The sequence below is a fragment of the Trematomus bernacchii genome, unplaced genomic scaffold (genome assembly GCF_902827165.1).
Source record: "Trematomus bernacchii unplaced genomic scaffold, fTreBer1.1, whole genome shotgun sequence".
Lineage (NCBI taxonomy): Eukaryota > Metazoa > Chordata > Actinopteri > Perciformes > Nototheniidae > Trematomus > Trematomus bernacchii.
In genome coordinates this window covers 7429322-7454752 of record NW_022988097.1, presented here as the reverse complement: position 1 = coordinate 7454752, position 25431 = coordinate 7429322, and the positions used below count along the sequence as shown (strand labels likewise).

Below are 25431 nucleotides of genomic sequence, written 5' to 3'. Positions count from 1 at the left end.
CTTCTTATTACCACTTGCAATGAGGTGGACCGGGAGAGCAAGAAAAGAGCATATAGGCTTCATTCTAAATCTGACAAAACCCATTACCTTGTGATGAGAAATAGCGCATCGTTTTTCTCCACTATGGTGTAAGTGGTAGTCAACAGGAAAGTGTGTTTCATAATGCATTTTCAAGATGAAACAACTTCATAAGATTCTTGGTGCAGATCCTTGAGATGCATATACTTAACCAATATGGGTGTAACGGTATACGTATTCGTACCGAAATTATTCGGTATGGGCCCTTCGGTTCGGTACACGTGTGTACCGAAGTGTACCGAACGAATATAACGTTAAACGTAAAAAAAAATAGAACGTGAACAACTTTTTGGAAGTAATCTCAGGTGCTCAGTGTAATTTTCTCCCATTGGGTTCAACGCGTCATGGAGCAACCAAGTCATTTCATTGGACGAGAGGCATAGCAAATAATTTCCTATACTATTCCTAAAAAAAAAACCTCCAAGACGATACAATTATTGTTATACAAAACACCTCTTAAATGGAGAACCTGCCAAAAATGATCACTGATTATCCTGTGAGGAAATTGCTTTTACTTGTAATTGCACTTTTTTTTATGAATGGGAAGTTATGTTTAACCAAAGTGAAGGCAGGAAGTAATGAGGCTTAAAGACTGCTTTTTTCCTAAGCGCATGTCTTAAGCAATGCTGGATGAAAGCTCTGGGAGAGTTCCATTTAGAGGGGAGGATTTTGTTTTGTGTATGCAAGCGGCTTTTTTTTATGCAATAAATCTATGCCAGCGATCACTATCTCTTCTCTTCTATGAAGATGTATTTGTAATATAATGCTGAAGTCTGAATAGCAACGCATTAATTTGCAAAGGCATATTATAATGGCCTGATTATGACTGTGTTGTTTTGCCGCAGGGGACAGAAATAAATCTGGGTCATCCTGAACAAACTCTGTCACACTTAGTGTCTCTATAAGGGCATGACAGGCCCATTCTGAATCTAAAGTACATTACCATCCAGCTCCCTGTAAGAATTCCATCCTCCAGTTCAACCCATTACTTTTTTCATCCTTTTCTACTTTGCTTTTCATCTCAATCCGCTAGGAGCTCAAGGACGTCCACCACAAGGACCAAATGGCTGCTGCTCGCGGCGTGCTACAGAGGAACATCCCCATGCTGTACACGGCGTCCCGTGCCTGCCTCCAGCACCCTGACGTGGCAGCCTACAAGGCAAACCGTGACCTGATCTACAAGCAGCTGCAGAGCGCCGTCTCTAGCATCTCCAACGCCGCTCAGGCCACTGCCACTGAGGACTCGGCGCTCAATCACCCAGCAGGGGGTGGAGAGCTCGCCTATGCCCTCAACAATTTTGATGTAAGTCAAATGAGTGGCTTACAAGTCACAACCCATTTCACAAGTCCAACCAGGCATGCAGGTATCTGCCAGATTAATAAAACCATTCATTTTAGGATTGAATCTCTTAACAACGTGGCTCAGTTCCAAATGTATGATAAACTATTTATTAACATGAGGTGGATGAGGTCTTGTTCAGAAAGGTTATAGTAAGGTCAGAATGTTAGTTCATGGACTTAACCCAACTGAATCATAAAATGACCAAAAACCCTCCAAGGGCTCGGGTCGAGGTGGAAATTAGAACGAGATATGTGGACAAATTGGGACATGGCTTTGGGGTACATTGAATATGTTCCTGAGTCACTACCTATTCATTCCTTGATTTGCTTCTAAGTCAAATGAAGGATGTCTACACAGCTCTAGCTTTCAGACGGAAACATCACATGGTCTTATAAATATATCCTGTAAATAAATAGTTAACCTCTTCTCCGCTGGTAGCTGCTAAGCTCTGCTCAACTGTTGCTAGGTTGCCTGCTTCTAAAGCATACCGCTGGAGTACAGCTTGGCAAACTCAATAAGTGTAGGCAATGTTGACATTTAGTACAGGCAGGAACCCTAATTTACTAAAAACACTTTCCGTGTTGCTGTCTAGTTTTTCATAAATTCATGCTCAAAACCTTAAACCCCTGAAAGTAAGTTGTCATCCAGTGTTTACTCAAACTGTATACAGCCCTAAAATCTACATTAGACTCAGATGAACTAGTTTTTAACTAAATTAATTATTGGCCTAGCAAATTGTAACATGGTTGAGATTGAATTTGGTTAAAGATAGCTTACTATTTATAAGAACATTTAACTATTAACTTATATAAGAGCAATATGACATTTATTTGTATCATAATATTGACATGAAACAACATCAAGGTAGCAGCTGGATAAAAACGTTAAGCTAAACGTCTTAATGCTGCCTGGGGTGATAAATGCAAACATGATTACCCTGATTTTGTTTTCTTCTTCCTCTGACTTCTGTCAGACCTGCAAGGCACCTTTTTTATTTACACAAGATGTTTAATATTCTGACAAATTCCAAAGACATTGAACAGATCCACAACAGCAAGATAAATCTTGCTCAATGAGCTCTATCGAAGAACAGGTTTCTACTGTGCCACTTTACCGCTAGACACATCACTCATCTTTAGTTGATCAGCAATTTAGTCATTTAGCAAGGAGCTGTGTGTAACTTGATGTGTTTATCCTGCAGCAAAAAAAAATGTCTCACTTGACTGATGCAATCTGCATGCTAATGTTTTCCGTGCCCCTAGCCATATGATGCAATGTTTAATTACTCTTAGCCTTTGTTACTCTGTTGGTGCAGCACGGGATGGAAGTTGGTATTTGTTTTATATATACAAAAGGAGAAACAACCGTTGAAGTAAATAGATGTGTTTGATGATTACCTAATGATAGGATCTCAAGCAATTATCCGGATGCGCAGTTACACACATGTAATTTGCACTTAACATGTGTAATCCCTCTGTGGACATTGACAACATGAGTGCTGTGATAGGATCTATGTGACTGTTACTTACCAGGCAAAGCTGCTCCCGAAGTGAGCACACAGGCAAAAACAATGTTTTGGAGAATATTATTTTATTTAATCTTTAATTTAGCCAGGAAGTCTCTTTTCAGGAGCGACCCTCCCAAAATGGCAGCGTAGAATGGGTAATATATAGTTGAATGTTGATATACTTTACCCTGTAGGCCCACCTTTTAGACTCTCCATTAGAGTCAGTAGCTCTTACCGAAAGTTAATCAAAAATGTACTTAAGCTAAGCTTTTTAGGAATCAAATGGAGTATTTCATCAAGTGAACATTCCTTTCCAAAATAGTCTCAGTACTGAGTAGACAAAAACACGCCACTTCTGTTTTCAACAAATTAGTATTTTTAACGAATGGTAACCTGATGATTGTAGGTACAGAAATTCGATGTACTTGATAATGCAATAAGCCACACTCACTAGATGTTCCTGTTTGCAGTGTTGAAACAACAATTTGCAAGATTTTGTTTTCAGGATCAGACTGATGTCTGGCCACTCGGGCTGAGTCGATTTACAGCCCTGGAAATTTATGTTACACTGTTATAAACTATAAAAGCATTTCCGTCTGACAGATGGTCTGCCAAATGATTAATCTACATAAAACAAGTGTCAACAATGCAGTCTCAAACTGTTGCCTCAGTGATTATTTTACAGGTAGCCATGCCTTTCCCAGAGTAGCTCCTTTCTGTTGCCCAATTTCAAGTGCAAGGCAAAATTAGCAAATGAGTCAACCCCCCCCAATTCTCTCTTTTTGTTCTCTCTATCTCTCCTGTGTTTCCTCCTCCGTGTCTCTCGTGTGCCTGTTGCCATGGTGATGTGAAACGCAAGCAGAGGAGGTCAGATGAGACTGAAAAGAGGGGGCTGAAGGTGGCTGTGATAGAGGGAGGGCTGCCTAATAAACCTCACTTCTAACAGATGAATTGTTTAATATTTAGTTGCAGCAAGGTGTCTGCTGAAGCCCAGAGTTTCATTCTTTAACCGCCCCAAGTGTCATGTGGATACCTTAACCCTCTGCAGTGCCTCTCCAGCATGTCAACTAGTTGCCTCTCAGCACGCTTGCCCCTGTAAAATCACACATTCAAGTGTCCTCTCTCATGCTGCAGATATTAAACAGAGGGCAGTGGTTTACTATGGCAATTCTGTGAAAAAAAAAGTAGAAAAGGCTATGAAATGTAAAAATCCTTTCACATAAGGGATTATATAATTTAATATTCATAGGCACAGCTGTTGTTTGAAATGGATCTTGTAGTCTACATTCCAGACATGATGGAGCTTTCTTTTCTGATTTATTCATCAGATACTCAGAAGAACTTTCCTTTGCTGTGTTGCACTATTCCAGATGATTGGTTACATTTTAGGACTTGTTTTTCTCTAGTCAGCGCACTGAGAAAGTGCGTTTTTGAAGCTGTATTCATCTTTAATGATTCAAAACACTGATAATCAGCAGAGCAGAAGAGCAAGCCTAGTCTTAAAGAGGATATAGTTAAAAGGTCCCTCAACTTACTGACTAAAGTATTTGAATAACCAATTATCCTTTTCTCTGTGTGACACAGATTAAAAAGGGGCAGTCCTGAGTCTAATTTGGAGAGGCCACTAAGGATTTCCCACAAGCCACTCAGATATTCCGCTGACAAAGTATATGTGCTGAATGTGAGGCAATTCTTTTTAATTAAAGGAAAAAGTGACCACACCTTCATTTCCTGGTCATACCATAGTTAGTCATGAAACGTACATTATTGCAGAGCTACTAAAACCTTAGGCAAGTTGTGGTCGTTTGGCCCATAGACAAAAAGGAGACCGCTTCAAACGTTCTTCTCTTCAGCTTCCCAGCCCCCCCGTCAGTCCGTCCCTTTCCCTGCCTGCCAGATTTCTCTCTTCGTGGCTTGTAGAAGGAAAGATCAATGTCCTATGATGACTTTTATCTTTTTTTCCCTCCCTGTGTAATTTCCCCTCTGACTCTTTCCTTACAGAAACAAATCATTGTGGACCCCCTTGCGTTCAGTGAGGAGCGCTTCCGCCCCTCCCTGGAGGAGCGCCTTGAGAGCATTATCAGTGGAGCTGCCCTCATGGCCGACTCTTCCTGCACACGTGACGACCGCAGGGAGCGCATCGTGGCCGAATGCAATTCTGTGCGCCAGGCTCTTCAGGACCTTCTGTCTGAGTACATGGGCAATGTAAGTACACCTTTCCATTTCCTACACCTTTCCATCACACCCAACTCCACACTTTGTATCCTCAACACAGCGGCTCTCTCATTTTACTTTTATATTTTGCAGAGCCCCTCTGTTTAACCAAAACTTATAAATACTTTAGTTTCTTGGATCCAAGTATATCCTAGTATGTAAAGCCAATAATGTTTATATTTGCAATCCATATAATCCCTTCCCATACTAAATGCCCTGAAAAGAATAATACCAAGAGTCTTCTGATTCTAAAGAGAAACATCACCTATTTGCATTTAAATCTTGTTTTCTTTTTTATAACCTCAGTTAAAATTGTTATTTATATAATGTTGTTTGGGAGCGAATCCCTCTCAGGTTATCGTGTGGGCAAAAGGACCATACTCTATATTGCATTAATAATCTATAGAAACAGCTCTGCGATCAAGCAGTCTTTTGTTAATCAAGTCTTCGTACTTTATATATAACTCGTTCTCTTAAAGTAATAGGGGCCAAAGATTTTATATAAAAACTCGCTGGTTTTATATTTATGGTGCTTAGTTTAAAGAGCCTTATATGTCAAACTGTAAATTGGCCCAAATCACAATGCGGTGGGCTCTCTGGGACACCGCATTGCTGCAATTCCTTAGCAAAACATTTTAATAATGATTGTTACTATTTAACTATTGATTAATATCAAAATGACCATGATTTGTTTTATGACGGTGCATACATTGTAACGGTCTTGCTTCAGTTAAAAAAGACTACCCTAGAATCAATCCGTCTATTTCTCAGTGCTTCCTTCAACAAGCTCCACCCATCAAATGCTTCAGGCTATAGTATGTCAGCTTAGGGCCATATCCGGGTATAGGCTCAGCAAATTCCAGAAAAAGGAGATGGGATTTGTATTCAGAAAAATGCAGTCACTGGTCTGCCCGGGAGGCTAAAACCAGGAGCCAACACTCCCCTGGGCAACACCTTAGCATGCAGAGGTTCTACACACACTTCGTAATGGCCTCTGTGTTAGTGGGCTGTGTGACCTGTGTGCTTTGTGATTGTGTTTTCAACTGGAGAACAATATTCCTGGATTTGATGTGGACTGTTGGAGTTTTTGATCTGAATTTTGTATTAATGTTATAATCTTCACAACCCTAACTCTCACTCTTTCCTCACCCAAATATATCATTTAGTGGTAGAAATGATAAAGTATAAGAATGTATTTTTTTCATGTGTTATGGACAATGAGACAGAGAACAAGGGCTAACTTCAGTATAATGTTAAGGCAACGGAAGATGCCTTTATCACAAGGACAGAGCAGACATGGATGTAATAAGAGCATAAGATGGGGAGTTTCCACAGCTGCTTACTGACATAATTACTCTTTGGGATGAAAAAGATGGCATATGTGTGTTGGAGAAATGGACACATTTACTCTTTTAACATCTGGCTAGAATGTGTCAGACAACCTTGGATTACAATCAGTTTTAATACTTGGACACATTTACACAGCTTTTTAAGATCCTATAGCTATCCCAATGGTATGAAGTGAATGGGATTAATTAGGGTTGGTGTGATACCAGTGGCACAGATGGTCTCCTATATTAACTTTTTAAATAAATGATAGGTTATTATGTCAATGAAATCAACATCACTGTTCAAGGGTGAGAGTAGTCATTGGGCAACTACCCAATAACATAAAGTACCCTTCACTACAGTCCAATCCTTCAGGGATTTAATTTTCCAACTTTTCCGCCATATAAATCTAAAGTCTGGTGTGACAGTGGGTATCAAGTTCTATAGTTTCTCAAGTACTGAACCTAGCAAACAAAAACAAAACACTTTGTATACGCCATGGAAGATAACTTATTATGGAAGAAGTGAAAGATATGCTGTTATGCTTAACTTACTTTTGACATTTATCTTCATAAATAAAGTAATACTAAACAATTGAGTTTCAGCAAAATACAAACCGCTTTCTTGTTGTCAGAATTAAATGTACCCTTTGCTAATCCGTCAAGCTGTTTGAGTGAAGAATTGTCTTTTTTTCAAAAAACTAAAAAGCAAATTCATAGAGAAAACATACAGAATGTTCTTCAATATGCATTTTAAGAGTACAGGTGGGAACTTGTGTTCATATTACCTCAGGTAACAAGATATCATATGGATAAGTTAGTTCAGTATTGGACTATTTGTTTCCCATCTGAAAATCTGTTCCTGTATTCAGTGTAGAAAATGTGACTTTAATGTTTGAATAATGACTGTTAGGACTTTATCTCTTACTAGTTCTTCCCCAAGATATCATTTTAGTAGAAAATGATAATGTCGCATGGGCTTTTTTGTTAAGAAGCAGCAATGACACTGAAAAACTATTATAATTTATCCATTCTGTCCCTCCACTGATCTCTTTTTATTTTACAATATCTTTCTTCTGTCTGTTTGGAACGGCTCTGTTCAACCACTCCCTGAATATCCTCACTGTAACGGCAGCCTTTCAGTGTGAGCCACTCACCCAGAGAAATGTCCTTGCTGTGGTGATTTCTTATTTAGTACCGTCTATAAGCCTGAACTTTATCCGTTTCCTGCTGTACTCCCTGTCTTCGGAGGTAACATTTTAAAGAGCACAGCTTTTCTATTTAATTAGTGAATTCTTACAGTGGTCCTGTGGCTGTTTTGGATGTTATGCCAGGTAGGGTGTGATACTAGTGCATATTCAAGCTGTTATTCACACACTGCAGCAATCCTGCCAGAGCACAATTATCTTAACAATGCAAATGCTGCAAATTGGTTTACAATTTGTACAGATACCTACTATAGGCTTAAAGGGTGACTTCTAATTTTAGCATTACTGTCTAACTTGCCTATAACTTGGTCAATAACCTTCCTAAGCCAAGAGGTTACTAAAATGATTTAAATACAGTATTTTATGTGTATATAGGTTATATTATAAATAGGCCAATTTAGGGCTGGTACATCCGCAGCATGGCTTCAGAGCCTGGTTATTTACTATAGCAGAGCATTTGGTGATGTCCTTAGCCTGCCTGCTTAATAAGTAGGCAAATCTGCATCCAAAAGTAATCTGTGTCTTGGCTATTTACCAAACTCTCCATGAAGAGTCTGACATCTTCAAAGTAGGTTTTGAGGGATTTAGCTAAAATACACTCAAACATACAGGACCAAAAACACAGCCTTTCTGGCTGATATGATATGAACTGCACATCGAGGTAGCACTTAAATATTTATGAATATTGCATTAACTCAGCGGTCTGGAGAAAGTGGCTTTGGTTTCTTATGGTAAAGTAATATTACAGTAGTAGTCTGGCTGAGCTTGGTTGTCCTTTGGGGAAGGCATTTGATACTTAAAGGGGACCTATCATGCAAAATGCACTTTTTGATGTCTTTTATACATAAATATGTGTCCCCGGTGTGTCGGGGAACTCACGCAGCGTCAGAAAATAAAACCCTTTCTCTTTTCCCCCGTACCCAAATCTTTAAAAAAAACGGGGGTACAATGAGCGGATACAGATTTGCTGCTGATATGACGTGATTTCGGATGTTGGACCCACAGAGAGTTGCTATCAGAAACAATGCCTGACTTGTTTTGGACGTAATCTCGTCTTTGTTTACATTAGCAAGCCTCGCTAACACTCAGAGCTAACCTGTACTGGAGAGCACATGTGTTTTAAAAAGCAGGAAATAAAAAAAGGAACTCACCTTGTGATAAACCCGCAAGAGAAAAAGTATTTGAGCTCCATACTGTTTCAGAAATAATCCTTGATGTGGTTTAGAACAGGATGGCGTTTTATCACAGCAGAATTGAACTTTATCTCCGGTAGAATTCTAAGCAGGCATTAGCTCCGCCTCCTCTTTTTTTTTTTTTCAAGCTAAGGACCCAAAATCAGCAGTTCTCTAACAGGGCTGGAATAGAGGGGTATGAGGGGTGTCTAAAATGCATGATCTGTTTGTATTTTGAGCAAAACACATAGACATGTTTTTATATATTTTTATATATCTGAGACCCATAATATATGCCTTAAAATAGCATGATAGGTGCACTTTAAAGGATATATATATATTGATTCATAGCTAAATCCCTAATATTTGTTTATGCTCCATGTGGAAAAGCTTTTTCTCTTTTAAGCTGTAATAATGTCTTATTCGATTTCATGGGATACACTGGATATGAGAAATAGAATAAAGGTACCGAATACCTGTTTTCAATAGCATGTTCATAAAGGTTTTCAAGCATTTACGCGCTGATGGCTATTTTATTTGTAACCAGATAATTATAACAAAGTCATTGACTGTTGACAAATGTTTTTCACTGGACATTGACGGACAAAATGACAAGCTGTCGGATGTCAACTAAGTTTACATGTCATTTTGTCTCAATACTCTCCTGTCCATGCTCAGGCATTACAGCCAGGGTCTGCTCTCATTGCTCATCCAGAACACTGCCAGTTTATTTTAAGGTTCAGGCCATTCATGCAGCATCTCTGTTTTGCTTCAAAACAAGTTTTCTACTTGACTGGACTCCTCCAGCCCTTGAAGACTTAGGAACTCAGATTTACAGAGGAACACATTTCATCACCGCAGTGATGATGAGTGGACATGACAGGGACTTGGTTGCTCATTTGGCCAAATGAAGGAAACCAATGAGAAGCATAATATGTCCACCTTGTGCATTAAATGGCCTTGGATAACCTCTTAGAAGAGCAGCTGGCACGTGGTTATCATGGTGAGATGGCTGGTGTCTCAACCTGGAGCCTTAAAGCAAGGGCAGACAACATGACAGGTAACCTGACTGCATCTGTGATTAAGCGTGGCAGACTAAACAAACCTCACATTGGCCTGATGAGGATGTGTTCGCTCTCATTCTAGAGCAGAGCTGAAGAGGTGCAATGAAATATGTAATTCATGCAGGAAAATAAATGCCCTCCTCGAGAAAAACACTATAGTGCCATACTTACCTCTGATTTGGCTGTATGTGTTTTGATGGCCATGATTTCCTGTGCGTATATTTCTGATTTTAAATGGCATACTGCAAGTCATTAAACAGTATCTAGCCATTACAGCATATGGGTTTGCACTCACAGCTGAGGCTGTTGGATGGACTCCTAACTCATTCTCTTTCTCGCTCCCATCCCTTCTGCTTCTTCAGGCCCTCCAGCTACAAGTTGTGTTTACCCTGCTTTTCATTTCTTCTTCCTCTCCCTCAGACTCTTTGACAAGCATTCGGCTGGATGTCCTTACCTCACCATCTTTTGAGTAAAACATGTCTAGGACTAAAACTTGGGCTTTGTTCAAAATCAATCACTTAGTGTTTAGTGTGTTGGTCATGCTTACGGTCCATTAAATAAGACTGAGGACAAATCTTTGAATACAAAAGGTCTTTGAATCCTACATATATTGTTTGAATAGGAGTATTCAATGCAGGTCTCCCTTGAAAAAGAGATCTATGATCTCAATGGGACCAATCTGGTTAAATAAAGGTTTGAAATGAATGTACTATAAATAGTACTTTTGAAACGGCTCACAAATAAATGTCCTCATTATTTAAATGTAGTTGTATAAGACAAATGAAAGCAGTCAGTACAGTGGATCAAAAGCAGTATTTTTGTCTTGTGTGGAACCCTCTTCCAAATATGCCAGATTAATTTTATCTAAAGAATAATGTAATACATTTTAGAATGTATAGAAAGCATGTATATTATTGTATTACTTGGATAGGGCCAAGTGTTGAATTACCCATGTCCTGTAGTGCAAAGTGTGTACTGTTATGATGATCATTTAACAAGACTAGAGCTTGTTTACTCAGCCGGTGAAGGGGAAAGGCGGGCAGGGGCAATGTAGCCCCAGCACTGCCGCGTAGCGTGGCCTCAATTATTCTATATTGTCATGACAGTTTGGCATGGCACGTGTTGAGTGTAACTGTTTCTGCCACTTTGGATTAATAATGCATCTCTAGTTCCCAGCATCTGTCAGGGTTTTGTTTCACATAAGAGAGTGATGCTAGGTAGCTTTGACATATTAAGCCTCTGACATTTAAATTCCTTTAATGTGAAGTGATACATTATTATCTGGACCCGCATGTAAAGGACCCCTGCATCTCCCTTCACTGGTGTTTTTTTTTCTGTGTATCTCAATAAAGTCCTGCCACTCTGAGCTCTTTAGCATTTCCCTCATGGTGCGTTCACACCGGACGCGATGCGATTTTTGGGGGCGGCGCGATTACATGTAAAGTTAATGCAGAGACGCGGACAGACACGAATTCGCTCCGGCGGTGCGCATGAAGCGGTTGCCGCGAATGCTGCGGCGCAATTGAAGCGATTCAAGGGGGCCGCGATAACTGCTCGAGTTCAATTTTTTCAACTCGAGCGTCAAATTCGCCTTGCGCGTTCTCACGGTAGCCAATCAGCGGTGAGGATCTCAGCCTGCTGTCACTGACGTTGGAATCAGAAAACCAAAACATCAGCTGTTAGCTGTTAGCACTCGGAGCACACGGCTCCTCATATCTTTTCACAAACTGGACAAAAGTTAAACATGAACAAAACACTTTGTTTCATGTGTCATGGCGAATACAGTCGCTGGTTTATTTATGTCCGTAGGCCGTTGTGAGTGTGGACGGATCATATACAACGTTAGCTTAGCCTGATCGATCCGATCTCCATTCAGAAAACACGTGCATTACAATTAAATCACGGTAAAATAGGTTCATTTTGTTGTAGTTGTAGCCCCCTGGCCAGCGCGTCTTGTTTGAATGATGCGAGTAAACACAGCTGACAGCCGCGGTGAAACTCGAGCGTTTAGAGCGATGCGATTTAGAGCGAAGCGAATATTCGCATCGCGTCCGGTGTGAACGAAGCATTACACTTTGCTTTCTCCTTGCTGAATCCTCTTTTTCATATTCTCCATCTTTGCAATCTTTTCCTTCCAGTTTGTGTCCCTTTCTCTCCGGACAGCTCACTCTTTGCGTGGCTCGGGTTGTCTTTTTGCCTTGGGCATCTACAGTGAGTGGCAGAATTTTGCTTTATCCCTATTCCTCTGTGCCTAAAGAATAGGCTGGAGTTGATCTTGGAACATTTTCCCTGGCTATGTTTTACTGAGCTATGTGCAACCTTACAGGGAATCATGATACGTTTCAAGTTGAAAACAACTGCAAGTTCACTCTAATGGAGTTTCAATTGGGATTTTACATTTTTTATGTACTGGGGCAAGCTCATGAAATGTTAAATAACGGGTATGATGTAAATCCTATAGGGTGAAAAAACAGTATAGATCCAGAGCTAGAAAACCAACAGAGGATGTGGAGGATTGGTCCAGTGTTTTCCTTTAACCCATTCTTTTGGAAAAAGTGAAACGATGCCCAAAGGAGCTATACCTAATGCAAGACCAGTGTGAAAGCAGTTCAATTTATCTAGTTGTAATCTCATCTAAATGCATAATTAAAACAAATTAGACTCCACACAATGTAACAGGGAAAAGATTTAGTGTCCCCAAGGCTTTTCGTATATTTACAGCCTCCATAAAACACTGGTCTGTCAGTAACAGCCTGTCAGGAACCGTTTCCCAGACCTGGCCCCTGATCTTTTGCTGGTGAATTCTCCTGCTTTTAGATTGGCTCTGCTGGCAGGTAGATAAGATGCATCATTTACCCCCCTCAACAGTTAAACGGGATAGAGAATGGCTTCAGAAAAATACATTTTGTGAGGCTGTGATTGAAGTCTTACTTCCTCCTTTATCAGTTGTATGGGTGAATGAACTTAACCATGGGAAACATGCCTGCGGTTTCATTTAAACTTGTCTGGCTCTTTTAGTAATGGGTGATTTTATTGGCAAATATGACAACCTTTGTCTATACAGGTTAATATGTATTTCTTGAGATTGATATTTTATAGTTTGCTTGTCTGAACCTTTACCCTTTTGTTATGCAGTCTGAAACTCAATGAGTTGTCACCATGTAGAGCTGCAGCATTGATTTAAGTATGCAATTTGCCTTTCATCCTAAAAAGCTCTCCATTTTGGCACTTGGGATTACTTAATTGCTTTAAAATATCCCCTTTGTGTGCACATGGCAGATGTGATGCTGCAGAGCAGCCAAATTCATTTAGCATTTTTCTTTTTAATTGGAGTTTTGTTAACTTAAAGGTAGGGTAGGTAAGAATGGAGAAACCAGCTCGAGTGCGCTAGAATTTGAAAGTACACAGCCGAAAGAATTCTGCCCCTTCCTTCAGACTTCCTTACAGAACCCCTCCTCCAACACACACGAACGCGCACATGACCAATGAGGGCACCAGATAAGTTTGTGTACAGATGGAAGGCTGACAGGCAGGTAGGCCATCCAGTTATTTTAGCCGGGCCGGCTAAAATGATTGGTCGTGCTTTTTACAGCACTACGGCTTCCACAGATGAAATTTTTGTATGGATTTTTTGTCAAAGCACTTAAAATATTCATTGCTATCGGGATGTTAAGAGCATTCCATGGAATATAACAAAAAGTGTATCTCGAGCCGGTTTCTCAAACGTACCTACCCCACCTTTAAGGAGTGAGGGAAGGTAGTTTCGAAGGTTAAAAAGTGAACCATTTGATAACAATAATATTTCTTCTAGTGTCCAGTTCAGCTACGTGTCTTAACTTAATTTGACAATATGTATGAAAAGGAAATTCATAACAGTAAATAAAGTAAATGCTTGAGGCTCCTATTTTACTGGCCTCTGCATTCATTTTGATTTATTGCAACCAAGTATTTTTCATTGACACACTAAAGTCTAATGACAAGGGCATACAAAATGTGCGCTCTTATCGTTTTCAGTTTTACAGTAGCTGTAGAGTCTTACATTTATTTCATGCTGTCTTGCAGACATATTGGATATACCATTTTTTTTTTTTTAATTGAGTTTAGTGTTTTGCAAATGTTATTAGTGTATATAATATTTAACTAACATGTCTAATATGTGTAATTGTAAAGCGCTTTGAGTGCCTTGAAAAGCGCTCTAATAAAAATGTAATGAATTATTATTATTATTATTATATAAATGCTCTTTAGAGGTCCCTAATTACTGAAGAAGTAAAGAAATATAACCTTGTAACAAGCGAATCTTGTCATTTGTGACATAAGGTGGTCATATTTAAAGATAATATAGACTATAATAATGATTTACCTAATGGAAATCCAGTTGCTGTATTAACTCAGACTATGGAACCTATGGTTGGAATTACCCCAACCAGCTGGCAGCTTATCAGACACAAATGAACAGCAGCATAATGGAGCCAATTTAAAAACTACAACACAATCCAGAACAGAATGCTGTCTTCTGTTGTCAATATGCTAAATCATTTTTTGCTCTGTAGTTCAATTGATCAAATGTTATGACATGTTATTTTCTTGAGACCAGTTTAAGAGAACAACACGCATGTAAAGACTCCCATGCACTTTATTACATAATAAAGATCACAATTTCACATCATTAATTATATATTTGTATAAGTCTTGTCATCTTTCATTGTTTTATAGTTCCTCATTCACAAAGCTGGCATATTATCACTAACTTGATATGGCACTTGTTACTTTTAAAGCGAGGTCCTTCTTCTTGGGAGAATTGTAATTATTTATTTAAATATCAAATACACGCATGAAATAAAACCTAAACAAGAAATAATGCTAATTATTATTTGTCACATAGTGGTTAAAACTGACGAGAAATACAGAATGTGAATCTGCTGTTAACAGTTGTGTTAAGCCAGATCATTTCAGTGGCTTGCGGTTGAGGTAGACGGATTTGAAGTGAATCGGGCTGTGAGGAAATCTCTATATGAGGGGGAGACGACATCTTGGTGTGTTTTAATGCATGCAAACACATTCACACACACTCATCTCCAGCAGGTCCCTTTGTACTCATCAGACAAACCAATGACCTTGGCGGTTCATTTATATTAAATTCTATTACATACGAGAATGGAGATTGCTTTACTTTATTATAGTATTACCAAATAACTAATTTTATATCCTTATGTAGAAAGAAAATCCATATTTATTTTCCTTCTGAAACAGGTACTTTCGTCACGTACTTAAGATGATTAATATGTATTTGTTGTAACACTTACAAATATCCATTCGAAATGTCCCGTCCAGGGCCCATGGGACTAGAGCCTATCCAAGAACACATTCAGCACAATGTATTTCACCATGGACAGGTCACCATGCTATCACTGGGTTAACACACATAAACAGACAAACACTCACGTTTAGATACTTTAAGGCCGCTGGAGGCTATGTGTTTCCAGTTCACCTGACCTGCATGTCTTTAGACTCAGGCACCTGAAGGGCATGCCAGCAGACATGAGGAGAAAAACACATTCTACACTGAAAAGGATCCGTTTGTATTCAGTCAGAGTACGTCGTAGCGGTCATAGAACAATACAAAGCACTGGTGTTTGTAATCAGGCCGTTTGGGGAGGTATTCAGGATAATGTATTGTGTTTGCTGTCATCCATTTATTTTGCACAGAAAACGTTTGTCTACACTTGAGGTGGAGCTGTCAAAGCTGTTACTTAAAGCAAGTGCTTTCTGCAGTGTGTTTTATGAAATGTTGTATGACATTTTGAACCATTTGCCTATAACTTAAGAGTATTGCTTTCTGTGTAGGAGGCAGCAAAGACAGACTTTCCATCTTGACTGTTCTTGTTCATACTGATTTGAAATGAAACAATGCCTCACAGAGACAAAAGAAGGATTATCGCATAACTGGATCTCTGCCGACACTTAGCTTCAGTGACTGAGCCAATGGCTGATGCCTTCCGTCATAGGTGCCTTCAGTCTTTATTATTAATTGCATATTATTCTAATAATAACAAATGTTTCTGCTTTGAATGTTAATATGTTTTTATATCTAGTATAAGTATCTTAATAGTATTTGTAACAATCACGTTTACATTGCTTATTAGGATAACTGCTTTTTTTTCAGTATGGGCCACTTTAATAGTTCCTTTAAATTATTAATAGTTCCTTTACATTTTTGTAGAACTATTTTGTATTTAAGTCTGTCACAAACTTTGCCTTAACCTTTTTAATATGAGAAATGATTAATTAATTTAAATGCAAAGTACAAAGATGCAAATTGATAAAATCTTTTTGTGTAAGAAGCAAGGTTTTTGTCTTCAACTAAATCAAAAGGAAAGTTTTGGATTTTGCTGTCAGTAGTTTTGCTCATCCCCGTTTCCAGTTTCCACCTGGATCCTCCAAGGATAAGGTAGAAGACTGATTTGAAATGTGCGGAGTAATACATATTTTAGGGATGGTGTACGTAAGTCCAGAAGTCCTTGAACTCTGCAGGCTACTGATGGCATGTAGTCAGGCTCTTGAGTTTAGTGCCCCCCCTACCTGGGAACTCTCTGCAGGTTAATTACTGAAGCCTGATGTCAAGAAAGAGCTGGTCATATTGAAGTGGTTCTTAGAGTTGGAGGGCCATGTCGGCCTTTATTCTTTGCGATGCCTTGTCTGACTGAAACGACAGACCTTAAGTATTTTATGTAAACTGTTATTCTCTCTTTTTAACACACTGGGCTTTTCATTAAATGTTCTAAGGAATTGAAAAAGCTTGGATTACAGTTGTTTTGATAGAGTTGTTGTGTTTTGATCCCCAGTCTTTTCGGAGTCCTGAAATATTAAGCATCTGTCCGTACCAAGTTCTGATCTAATTTATAATATAATTCCTCTGTTGGAAAAACCTGCAAAAAGAAGATATAAGCTGAATTATGAAAGGTTAACGGTGTCTTCCTGGATTTGGTATAGTATCCCATAGCGGGGCAAGCTTACTTTTGCAGCCTGATATTATTTACAATACAGCATTTGAACTATGCAGGTTCTGATTATGATCAAACGGCTATGTATGCTGTGCAGTGATGGTGAACACCAACACTGGGGGTGGGTTCACTACTACAGCATTTAAGTTGTTTATATTCTTTATGGTGAACATCTAACTTCTGTATAAACATTTGGTTGTGTTAAATAGAGACTGTGATAGTATCTGCCATATATCTTGCAATATAAAAATAAGACTTCCTCTGATGTGAAGAAAACTCCAAATTGGATTGTTTTTGCAAGTTGTATGTCTCGAGTACGGTTTGCTAAACATTTCACATTATTATCTTGAAAGAGTGACCGTTAAGTTTTTAGAGTGCTGGCACATGAGTTACTTTTGGTATCAATTACACATACATTGTCTCTTTTAGAAAATGGTCAGTTTGAAGAGCAGTTTCTCCCTCAAATGTGTGATGCACATCTTGCATAGAATCCCTATACGGCATGTGGAGACATAACTTTGACATTTATGTTTAAACAAGCAACTTGCATTATGTGTTAGGAAGATCCAATTCATGCTGTGCTCAAAACCTATTTCCTTATTTGCTACATGGTAGACTAGGTCAATTTGCTACAGCTTTTAAAATATATGTTCACCTTGTTACAAAAACTTCCACTGGCATTTCCATGTTATTACTCTTGCTTTGAGCCTTTTTGCCTAAAGATGTTATAGTTTTACATTTGATGGAAAAAGGATTCAGAAATCATGTCAGTGATTCTTAGATGCTAATTATACATTTAGGAACAATCAATCAAATGTATTGCGACCTTGCAATAAGCCATAAATGCTTAGCTAGTTAGTTACTTAGCAATAACTGACAACTCATGAAACATGCTGAAGACTAAATAACATTTGTGAAATCTTAGTTTGTTATCTGAAGGTTGAGCCGTCAGAATATTTTTTCATTGCATGACGCACTTAACTATTGAAGTTGTTCTCAAACGGAAAGTCAGTTAATCGATTATTCACTATAGTCATTTACGTAGAAAAATCAACCCAGTGATTTTACTGTATCCATGTACTCAAATGTGTGATTTTCAAATGTCTCTTTGTTAAAGTATCATTAAGTCAATATATTTGAGTAAAAAAAAAAAAGCTATTTTAAGACACACATAGAATTAAGTAAATTAATGTATAGCTATGTGTAAACATTTGATAGACAAAACAATTACAAATTAATTGAAACAAGTAATTGAGAAAGTTATTGATAATGAAAATAATCAATAGTCGCAGCCTCCAAGCTTCAAGGACCCTTCTCCGGTAAACAAAACATTAAACGGGATAGATTCTTCTGCATCACCTGTTATTCTATTGAAATGCCCATATTCAGAAACTAGACACTGCATTAAAGTAAGGGTTCCACAGAAACATCAGCTTTGCATAACAACATCATTAGGATTTTTATATGATCCACTTTCAATGTAGATGATCTAATCTTTATGTTGACATGTATTGATAGAAGAGACTTTGATGCGAATGAATCCCCCAACCATGAGTGCATTAAACCGTGCCTAGCAAAGATTATATTAGAAATGGAAAATGTTTCATTTGACAAATGCTTTCAGGCATTTCACATATACTGATGCAAATCCACGTCACCAAGGGTTGGGTGTGATTTGGTTTGCTAAAGACTTACACACTAGACCAAACTGCAATGAAAGACCAAACCAAGTTGTGAGCATTCATCAGTTAGCAAACACTCTGTAAATTATAACCATTTTATTTAAAAAATATATGTTTTGAGGGGAAAATGTTTTTTTTTTTCTCAGTTTGGCACATATTATCCACTATACAGATATGAAATTGTACATATTACAATACAAAAGGAAATGGAAAGAGAAAAGCATTCATTTTGCACAAAGAGATTGGGTAAGAGAGAGGGGATTGGTTCACTTGTTTTTTTCCTTTTTTTATTTTTCGGCAGGGTGGGGACCAGGGCTAGAGGATGACGAGAGGAAACAAAAACAGTTTACAAAGAGCCAGAGTGCAAAGGGATGCATATTTCTACAAATGTGTGGATTTTCAGTCATTTAGTACAACCGTAGTCTTTAACAGTGAAATGTCAAATGATTGACAGAACTCTATAGGAATTCCACACACACACACACACACACACACACACACACACACACACACACACATCCCCATTCTTGGTGTTATCAAAAATGAAGTCTCTTAATAATGTTTGCTGAATGACATTAAGAAATATTCAACTCAATTGACTTTTGAACATGCAAGACAGATAACAAGGGCAGTAGTAATAGCAGTGCGAAGCTGGAAGAAAACAAAATTTGAAACAAGGTGGAGGTGCTTGACTTTGGACATCATTACGATCAGTGTATGTTTTTCATTGAATGCAAATGTGAAGTGTAAAAATGTTTGGTTTACACAAACACTTTCTTTGAACTTGTAGGCATCATATTATGTGTACAGAGACATGACTCAAGCTTTCATTTAGAAGATTAAAGCCAAATCTTGACACCTTCAATAAAGAGACAAATCCACAATTGTCACCTCTAGGGGGCACTATCCAGCAAACTGCATCCTAAATTCTCAAAGCCAGGTTTCTGAGTTGGTTAAACGTAGCCAAAAGTTGGGCTTTCGAAGAAAAGGCCATATTTAAGTGTACAGCTTTAAGGCTTCATGAAGATGCCATATTACAATTTTCAGTTTTTAGAATTGTAATTGATATTTTATACTTTGTGTACTGTTCAAACACTGGATAGCTCATCAGTTTACTTGTGATCAGTGTGCATTTCAATCCCATGGTGCTCATTCAGTTTTTATCCTACTACCTCCACTTGGCCAGAAAGATTGGTTGGTTGGTTTTAATAAACGAAGACATTACCCTATCATTGCCCCCTCTCCATCGTCCCATCAATTCCTCTCAATCCCTCTCTCTTTCACCCTGCCCCCACTACCAAACTGAACACAAAGAAGTGCGGAGCTGCGGCAGCAGCAGCTTTAGTCTGATGCTAATGCACATCCTCTCCCTGCTGCATACAAATGTGTCCTGACCCAGGCTTGCTGTTTGCTTATCACTGGATCTCCATTTGCTTTCAGGCTATTGACCGCAGTTTAACTTGACACTTGTGACTGCTAACCAAATAACTATTATAAGATGTTTCCTTTCCCGTAATCTGTTTTTAATAATGTAAACGGCATCCTTAACACGGACAATGTCTTAAAGTAAAAGGTTCAATTATGTTTTTAGGTGGTACAGAGAATGATTCTACTAGAACTATTTTTGAGTGGCTGAACAAGCTAAATGTTGCTGGATCACTGGTGTGGGTGACAGAATATTAGATTATTTTTGCCTTGCCTTAATTGGTTCAATCTTGGGCCTGTCAGACCTGATTAGTGTGTGAGCAGTAAAGAGCCTGGGCTACTGCTGAAAGCTTTTCTTTTCAGAATGAAATGCTCTCCTATGTGGCATTTGCGCTGGTCATTACCCTTTCACTTGTGTCCCTTACACATCACACTAACTCCTCTGTATATTGATCTTATTATGTAATAGCAAATCGGCAAACTGTACTTACTAGGTTGAGCTGTTGGAAATATTATGGTCACAGTGTGTGTGGCATTCAGGGGCTAGAGAATCCATGTACACGTCAGTGTAAATGTAAAGGTCTAATCGTTTTGTTCTTGATGTCCCAGAAGAGGAAGACATCCATATAATATGTGTAATATATTGGAGATTAAGCACATATGAACAATGCTTAGTGTTTAACCACAGGTTGAGAATGTATTTGTGAGCTCATACATTGAACAAGCTGCAAAACTACATTGCATTTACGAGTCTGATTTTAAAAAGGTCATTTTTCCTATATCTATATATATATATCTATATATATATATATATATATATATATATATATATATATATATATATATCTCTCTCCCTCTCTCTCTCTCTCTCCCTCTCTCTCTCTCTCTCTCTCTCTATATATATATATATATATATATATATATATATATATATAATTGAACATAAATTCTCAACGTCTGCTGTCTTTTCAATCAGTATAGACTTGTGGTTGCATTTTTACACAGAGTACATTTTGTAAGAAATTCAGATTTAAACGAGTTCCTTTTTTAGCTAAGGACAGCTGTTTTTTGGGGGGATGGCCCCCCCCGTATGAGTTCTGTAAACAACAAGCACTGAGAGGCCTTTGATCTGATGGAAGATTATAAACCCACCTAATTGATTCATGTCTCATTTGGTAAATGTAATATACATGTGTGTATACTTAACCGAATTTCATGGTTATTGTCTCCTCAAGAAGATTTATATTTTATTTGTAACGAAACAGTAATGACATTTATTTTTCGGATATAATTCAGAGTTTTGGTCTTGGGGTCCTTTTAATGTATAATAGTTCTCTTTAAACAATGAAACTGAAAAACAAAGACATTATGATTGATCCGATTCAAATGCCCTAGTGATTGAGTGATTGGCTTACAGTGCCTGTGGTGCAGTTAGAAACATGATTTCAGATATTTACTTTTAAAAAGAAATGAGACATAAATCACATTTCTCCACTTAATGTATTCCGTTAGCAGAGGGCCATTTGGCTAAGTATTTTCTCTGTGCTCCAGAATATAGTGACAATGTGGAGACAAATCTCACAGTTATACAATTTTCTTGTTTAAAATGATTGCCCCTGCCTAATATGAACAACTTTGCATTCATAGAAAAATAAATGTGTGACTATCTCTACACCATCCCTAAACTGTCATGTCCAACCTCTGTCACTGTAGCACTCGGCATTTCTCACATATTCTTAAATCTCACTTGTAGAAATTATGCTTTTTACATAAACTGGAGAAAAAAAACCCAAAAAAAGCAAACCCTGTATCATCTGAAATGGTCAAATGGCAAACCATATGCTCTAGGAATAAATAAGAGTTCATACTTCACACTCTTTGTAAGGCAGTTGCTGACACTTGCACTGCCCATAGCCGTTTATGATCACGAGTGCCCCTTCTTCATGGCTGGGCTCATACTCATTATAGGGTACCTGTGTAGCTAGATCTGCCATAGGCTGCCGCTGCTGGGTCCTCATCTGCCTGCGGTTCTGAATAGCCGAACAGTGGCGTATCCTGCGCAGGGTGGGAGGGCAGCACTTCCGTGAGATATACACAACGAAAATGATGAAAAAGAATGAAAATAGAAGGGCCATAGTTCCAATGATAACCCTATGAGTCATTACAGTGTTGTCCATTGCAGAGAAGTCCTCTGTTACAGCTGCCTCTTCCATTGTAGCAGTGGTTGCTTGAGCAGTACGTGGTGTTGTTGTTGTTGTGGTTGTTGTGGTAGTGACTGTGGTAAAGCTCCCAAAATCCTCTGCATAGTCCTGCGTTGGGGTAGGCTGCATAATTCCAAACAGGGAGCTTGTCATCTCTGCAGCTATAGTAGCGTCCGTGGTTGTACTAATGGTTTGAACAACCGGCGCTGAGAAATTCTGGCAAAGTTGGAATCCATAAACAGCGTCAAGTATCTCCTCTCCTTGTGCATATTCAGGACTATGGCAGAGGATGGAATGTTCCCACCTTCCCTTAAAGGTGCTGAGCCACGTGGCCAGAGAGCAAATCCTTTTGGTACATTCCCAATAGTTGCTTGACAGCCCAATAGTACCAAGAGACTGCCACATATCCATGACTGTGGGATCCAGACTGCTTAGTTTGTTGTTATCCAGCAGCAAAATCTTTAAATTTGGCAGCGTTTGAAACACATCAGATGTCAGGACACGGATCTCATTTCCTGTCAGGTCCAGTTTCTCTAGAGTGGTCCAGGTCCACTCCATGCCACATGTTAAGTTGCTGATTTTATTCCACTGCAGAAACAGAAACTGGAGGGCAACAAGGCGAGGGAAATGGGCCAAGTTTATCTTGGTCAGCTGATTGTGCTCCAAGTGGAGCTCTTTGAGCTTAATGAGCCCAGCAAATCCATTCCGGGCCAGACTCCGTAGACGGTTGCTGCTTAGGCCCAGATATTCCAGGCTGCGGCAGTCCCAGAATGCCCGGACAGGTGTGGTGCGGAGTAAATTGGAACGGAGGTGGAGTATCTGGAGTTTCCTCAGTCCATGAAACAGTTCTGGTTCCAATGCAGTCATCTGATTGAAAGACAGGTCCAGTATCTGGAGGTTGATGAGGTGGATGAAGGTTGTGTTGGGCAACTTGGTGATACGATTGGAGCTCAGATTGAGGTCCTTCAGCTTGTAGAGCCCTTGAAAGGCATCCTCTTGTACTGTTGTAATCTGGTTGTGGTCTAAATGTAGCCATGTGAGCTGGCTGAAGCCATAGAATTGATCAGGGCTGAGCTCAGTGATGCTATTGTGGCGTAGCGACAGCCCCAGGGCCCCTTTGTCCACACCATCTGGGGGTGCCTGAAGCCCCTGGGTGTCGCAGTAGAACTGCAGGTCCTCACAGCGGCATTTTTGAGGGCAGGTCGTGCACGATGCAGGAGGCAGCAGGCACACTACGAGCATGCTGATCACACACAGACACAGAGCCGCTGGTGCAGGTCCCACCAATGGCCACCTTGAATGGAAACCTGGGTGGGTTCAAAGATAACAAAATGAACTGTGGGGCGGGAAAGCTTATCTCTGCAGAGCACTTATTACCAATTCATGGTGACGATTGTGCTTTTTGTATGTGCTCTCGTTCTTTCACATGCAGGCATACATACAAACACACAGCCGTTAAGATCTTTTGCATTGACAACTTTCCCAATGTATGTACAGATACTTTTTTATGCTGAGGTATAATTCTATTGTAATGTACTTAGATATTTAATGATGAATTACATATATGATCTTGACTTTGTTTCCACACCCTTGCTACTTATATTAACCCTTTTTTCTGCACATTTTGTGCTCTGTAATCTGGTTAAAATACTTATATTTATATTACTGTCATTCATCAATTATTGCGTATTTTTTTATTGATTAAACATTTTTTCATCATGAATAGTTAAGCCTTTAATAGAAAAGCTATTTAAAATGTATATATTCCGGACTCGTGTCGGTGAAAAAGGAAAAATGAAGGGCAATCGCAGCAAATAGACTAGGCTGAAGAGCTTTTAGTCCTTAGCCTCCCTCGCTCTTACTTGTGTTCCCTATTCATGTCCAGACCTGCCATATAAAGGGACTAACTTACCCATTCTTTTGTGCACATCGGAGGCTGCATTCAACTGTCCTTTTCCGCAGACTCTTGGAGCAACCAGATGGAAGAAAAATCCAAAGGGAAAAAACCCTTTTGAGTAAGCACAAAAGGAATCAGCTTCTTGGGAAATAAAGCAATTCTGAGCCCACCTAGTTGAAACAAAATATGAAATTCCATGTCCCAAGATGAAGATTATTCCTCTTATTTTGCTACTTGAAAATCCGTGCTCAGAGAAAGGGTTGAATCTTTTCCTTCATCCCACGAATCCTGGAAATAATTATTTAAATTTTTTTTTTTTTTAAGTTGATCAGTTGCATCCAGAGCGACTCCGGTGAACAGACCCCCCCTCCTCTCCGTTTTTTCTTCTTCTTTTTTTTACCCTTTTGTTTCCCTTCCACCGCAATGGTGTCGGCTTAGACAGTTAATTGGAGATCAAGCCGTCCTCTTCATGGCTGTGTTCTTCCGACCCTAACTTGTTGATGGCAGCCAGAGATCCTGCTTACGACGCCGGCTCAGTCTCAGCATAGCCTCTGCAGAGCTGTGAGCGGAGCCCTCCTCTGCTAGCCGAGACGCAGGGAGAGAGAAAAAAAGCAGAGCGGGGAGTCGGGGATGTTATTCTGTGCTTTTTGTTGCAGCCACTCACTGCTACAGAGTGGTGGCAGCCTGGCGTCGATCATCACTACTGTTTCTCTCTCTCTTTTTCTCTCCCACACTCACAAACACCCTCTCACTCTTTTGCTCAGTCACTTGCTCTCTGCCTCATACACACTGCTTGTGCACCTCAGTCTCCCTCCACCTCCCCCCTGCATACCCACTTCCCTCCTACTGGCTCGTCACCATCAGAATATTGATATCTTGAACGTGTTGCGGCAGCTTGCTGTTGAAATTAACCACAGCTGTAAATCTCAGCCTCGCCTTGCCGTTGTTCTGTATGTGCTATGTATGAAAGTATGCTGAAGACATAAACAAAATAACACCAAAGCAAAACGTAGGTCATAACATGTGGCTCTTGACAACATAAACTTCACGAGAGGGGGGGTGTGAGGTGTGCTGCATTCTGTTATCTGTTATCTCTGTACAGGAGTATGCTATAGCAATGCTAACATAGGACGTCTGGCTTATATACATAATTTACATATCCTGAGTGCAGTGCTGGCATGTGATGTATGGCCAGCTGCCCCGAAGTTAAATTAGGCTTCCAGCATGTAATAGGCTAGAACAAATACTTGTTTGAGAATGTGAAACAAAAACATTTCATATGCAGATCTTGTTTTTTTTTTGAAGAAGG

At 39.3% G+C, this 25431-nt stretch overlaps 2 protein-coding genes across 3 annotated transcripts in view; one reads left to right on the top strand and one right to left on the bottom strand.

Annotated features, from left to right (window-relative positions):
- ctnna1 (catenin (cadherin-associated protein), alpha 1) overlaps positions 1-25431 on the top strand; it is a 76425-nt gene that overhangs the window by 9282 nt on the left and 41712 nt on the right. For both annotated transcript variants that reach the window (XM_034121472.1, XM_034121471.1), the window contains exons 6-7: positions 1112-1381; positions 4929-5132. In XM_034121472.1, coding sequence (XP_033977363.1) covers positions 1112-1381; positions 4929-5132 — 474 coding nt within the window. The remainder of the gene's footprint in view (positions 1-1111; positions 1382-4928; positions 5133-25431) is intronic.
- lrrtm2 (leucine rich repeat transmembrane neuronal 2) lies at positions 20997-24893 on the bottom strand. Its single transcript, XM_034121473.1, has 2 exons — positions 24138-24893; positions 20997-23532 (listed from the first exon to the last, which is right to left on the bottom strand). Exons 1-2 carry the CDS (start codon positions 24139-24141, stop codon positions 21887-21889), a joined length of 1650 nt encoding a protein of 549 aa, XP_033977364.1. The 5' UTR covers positions 24142-24893; the 3' UTR covers positions 20997-21886.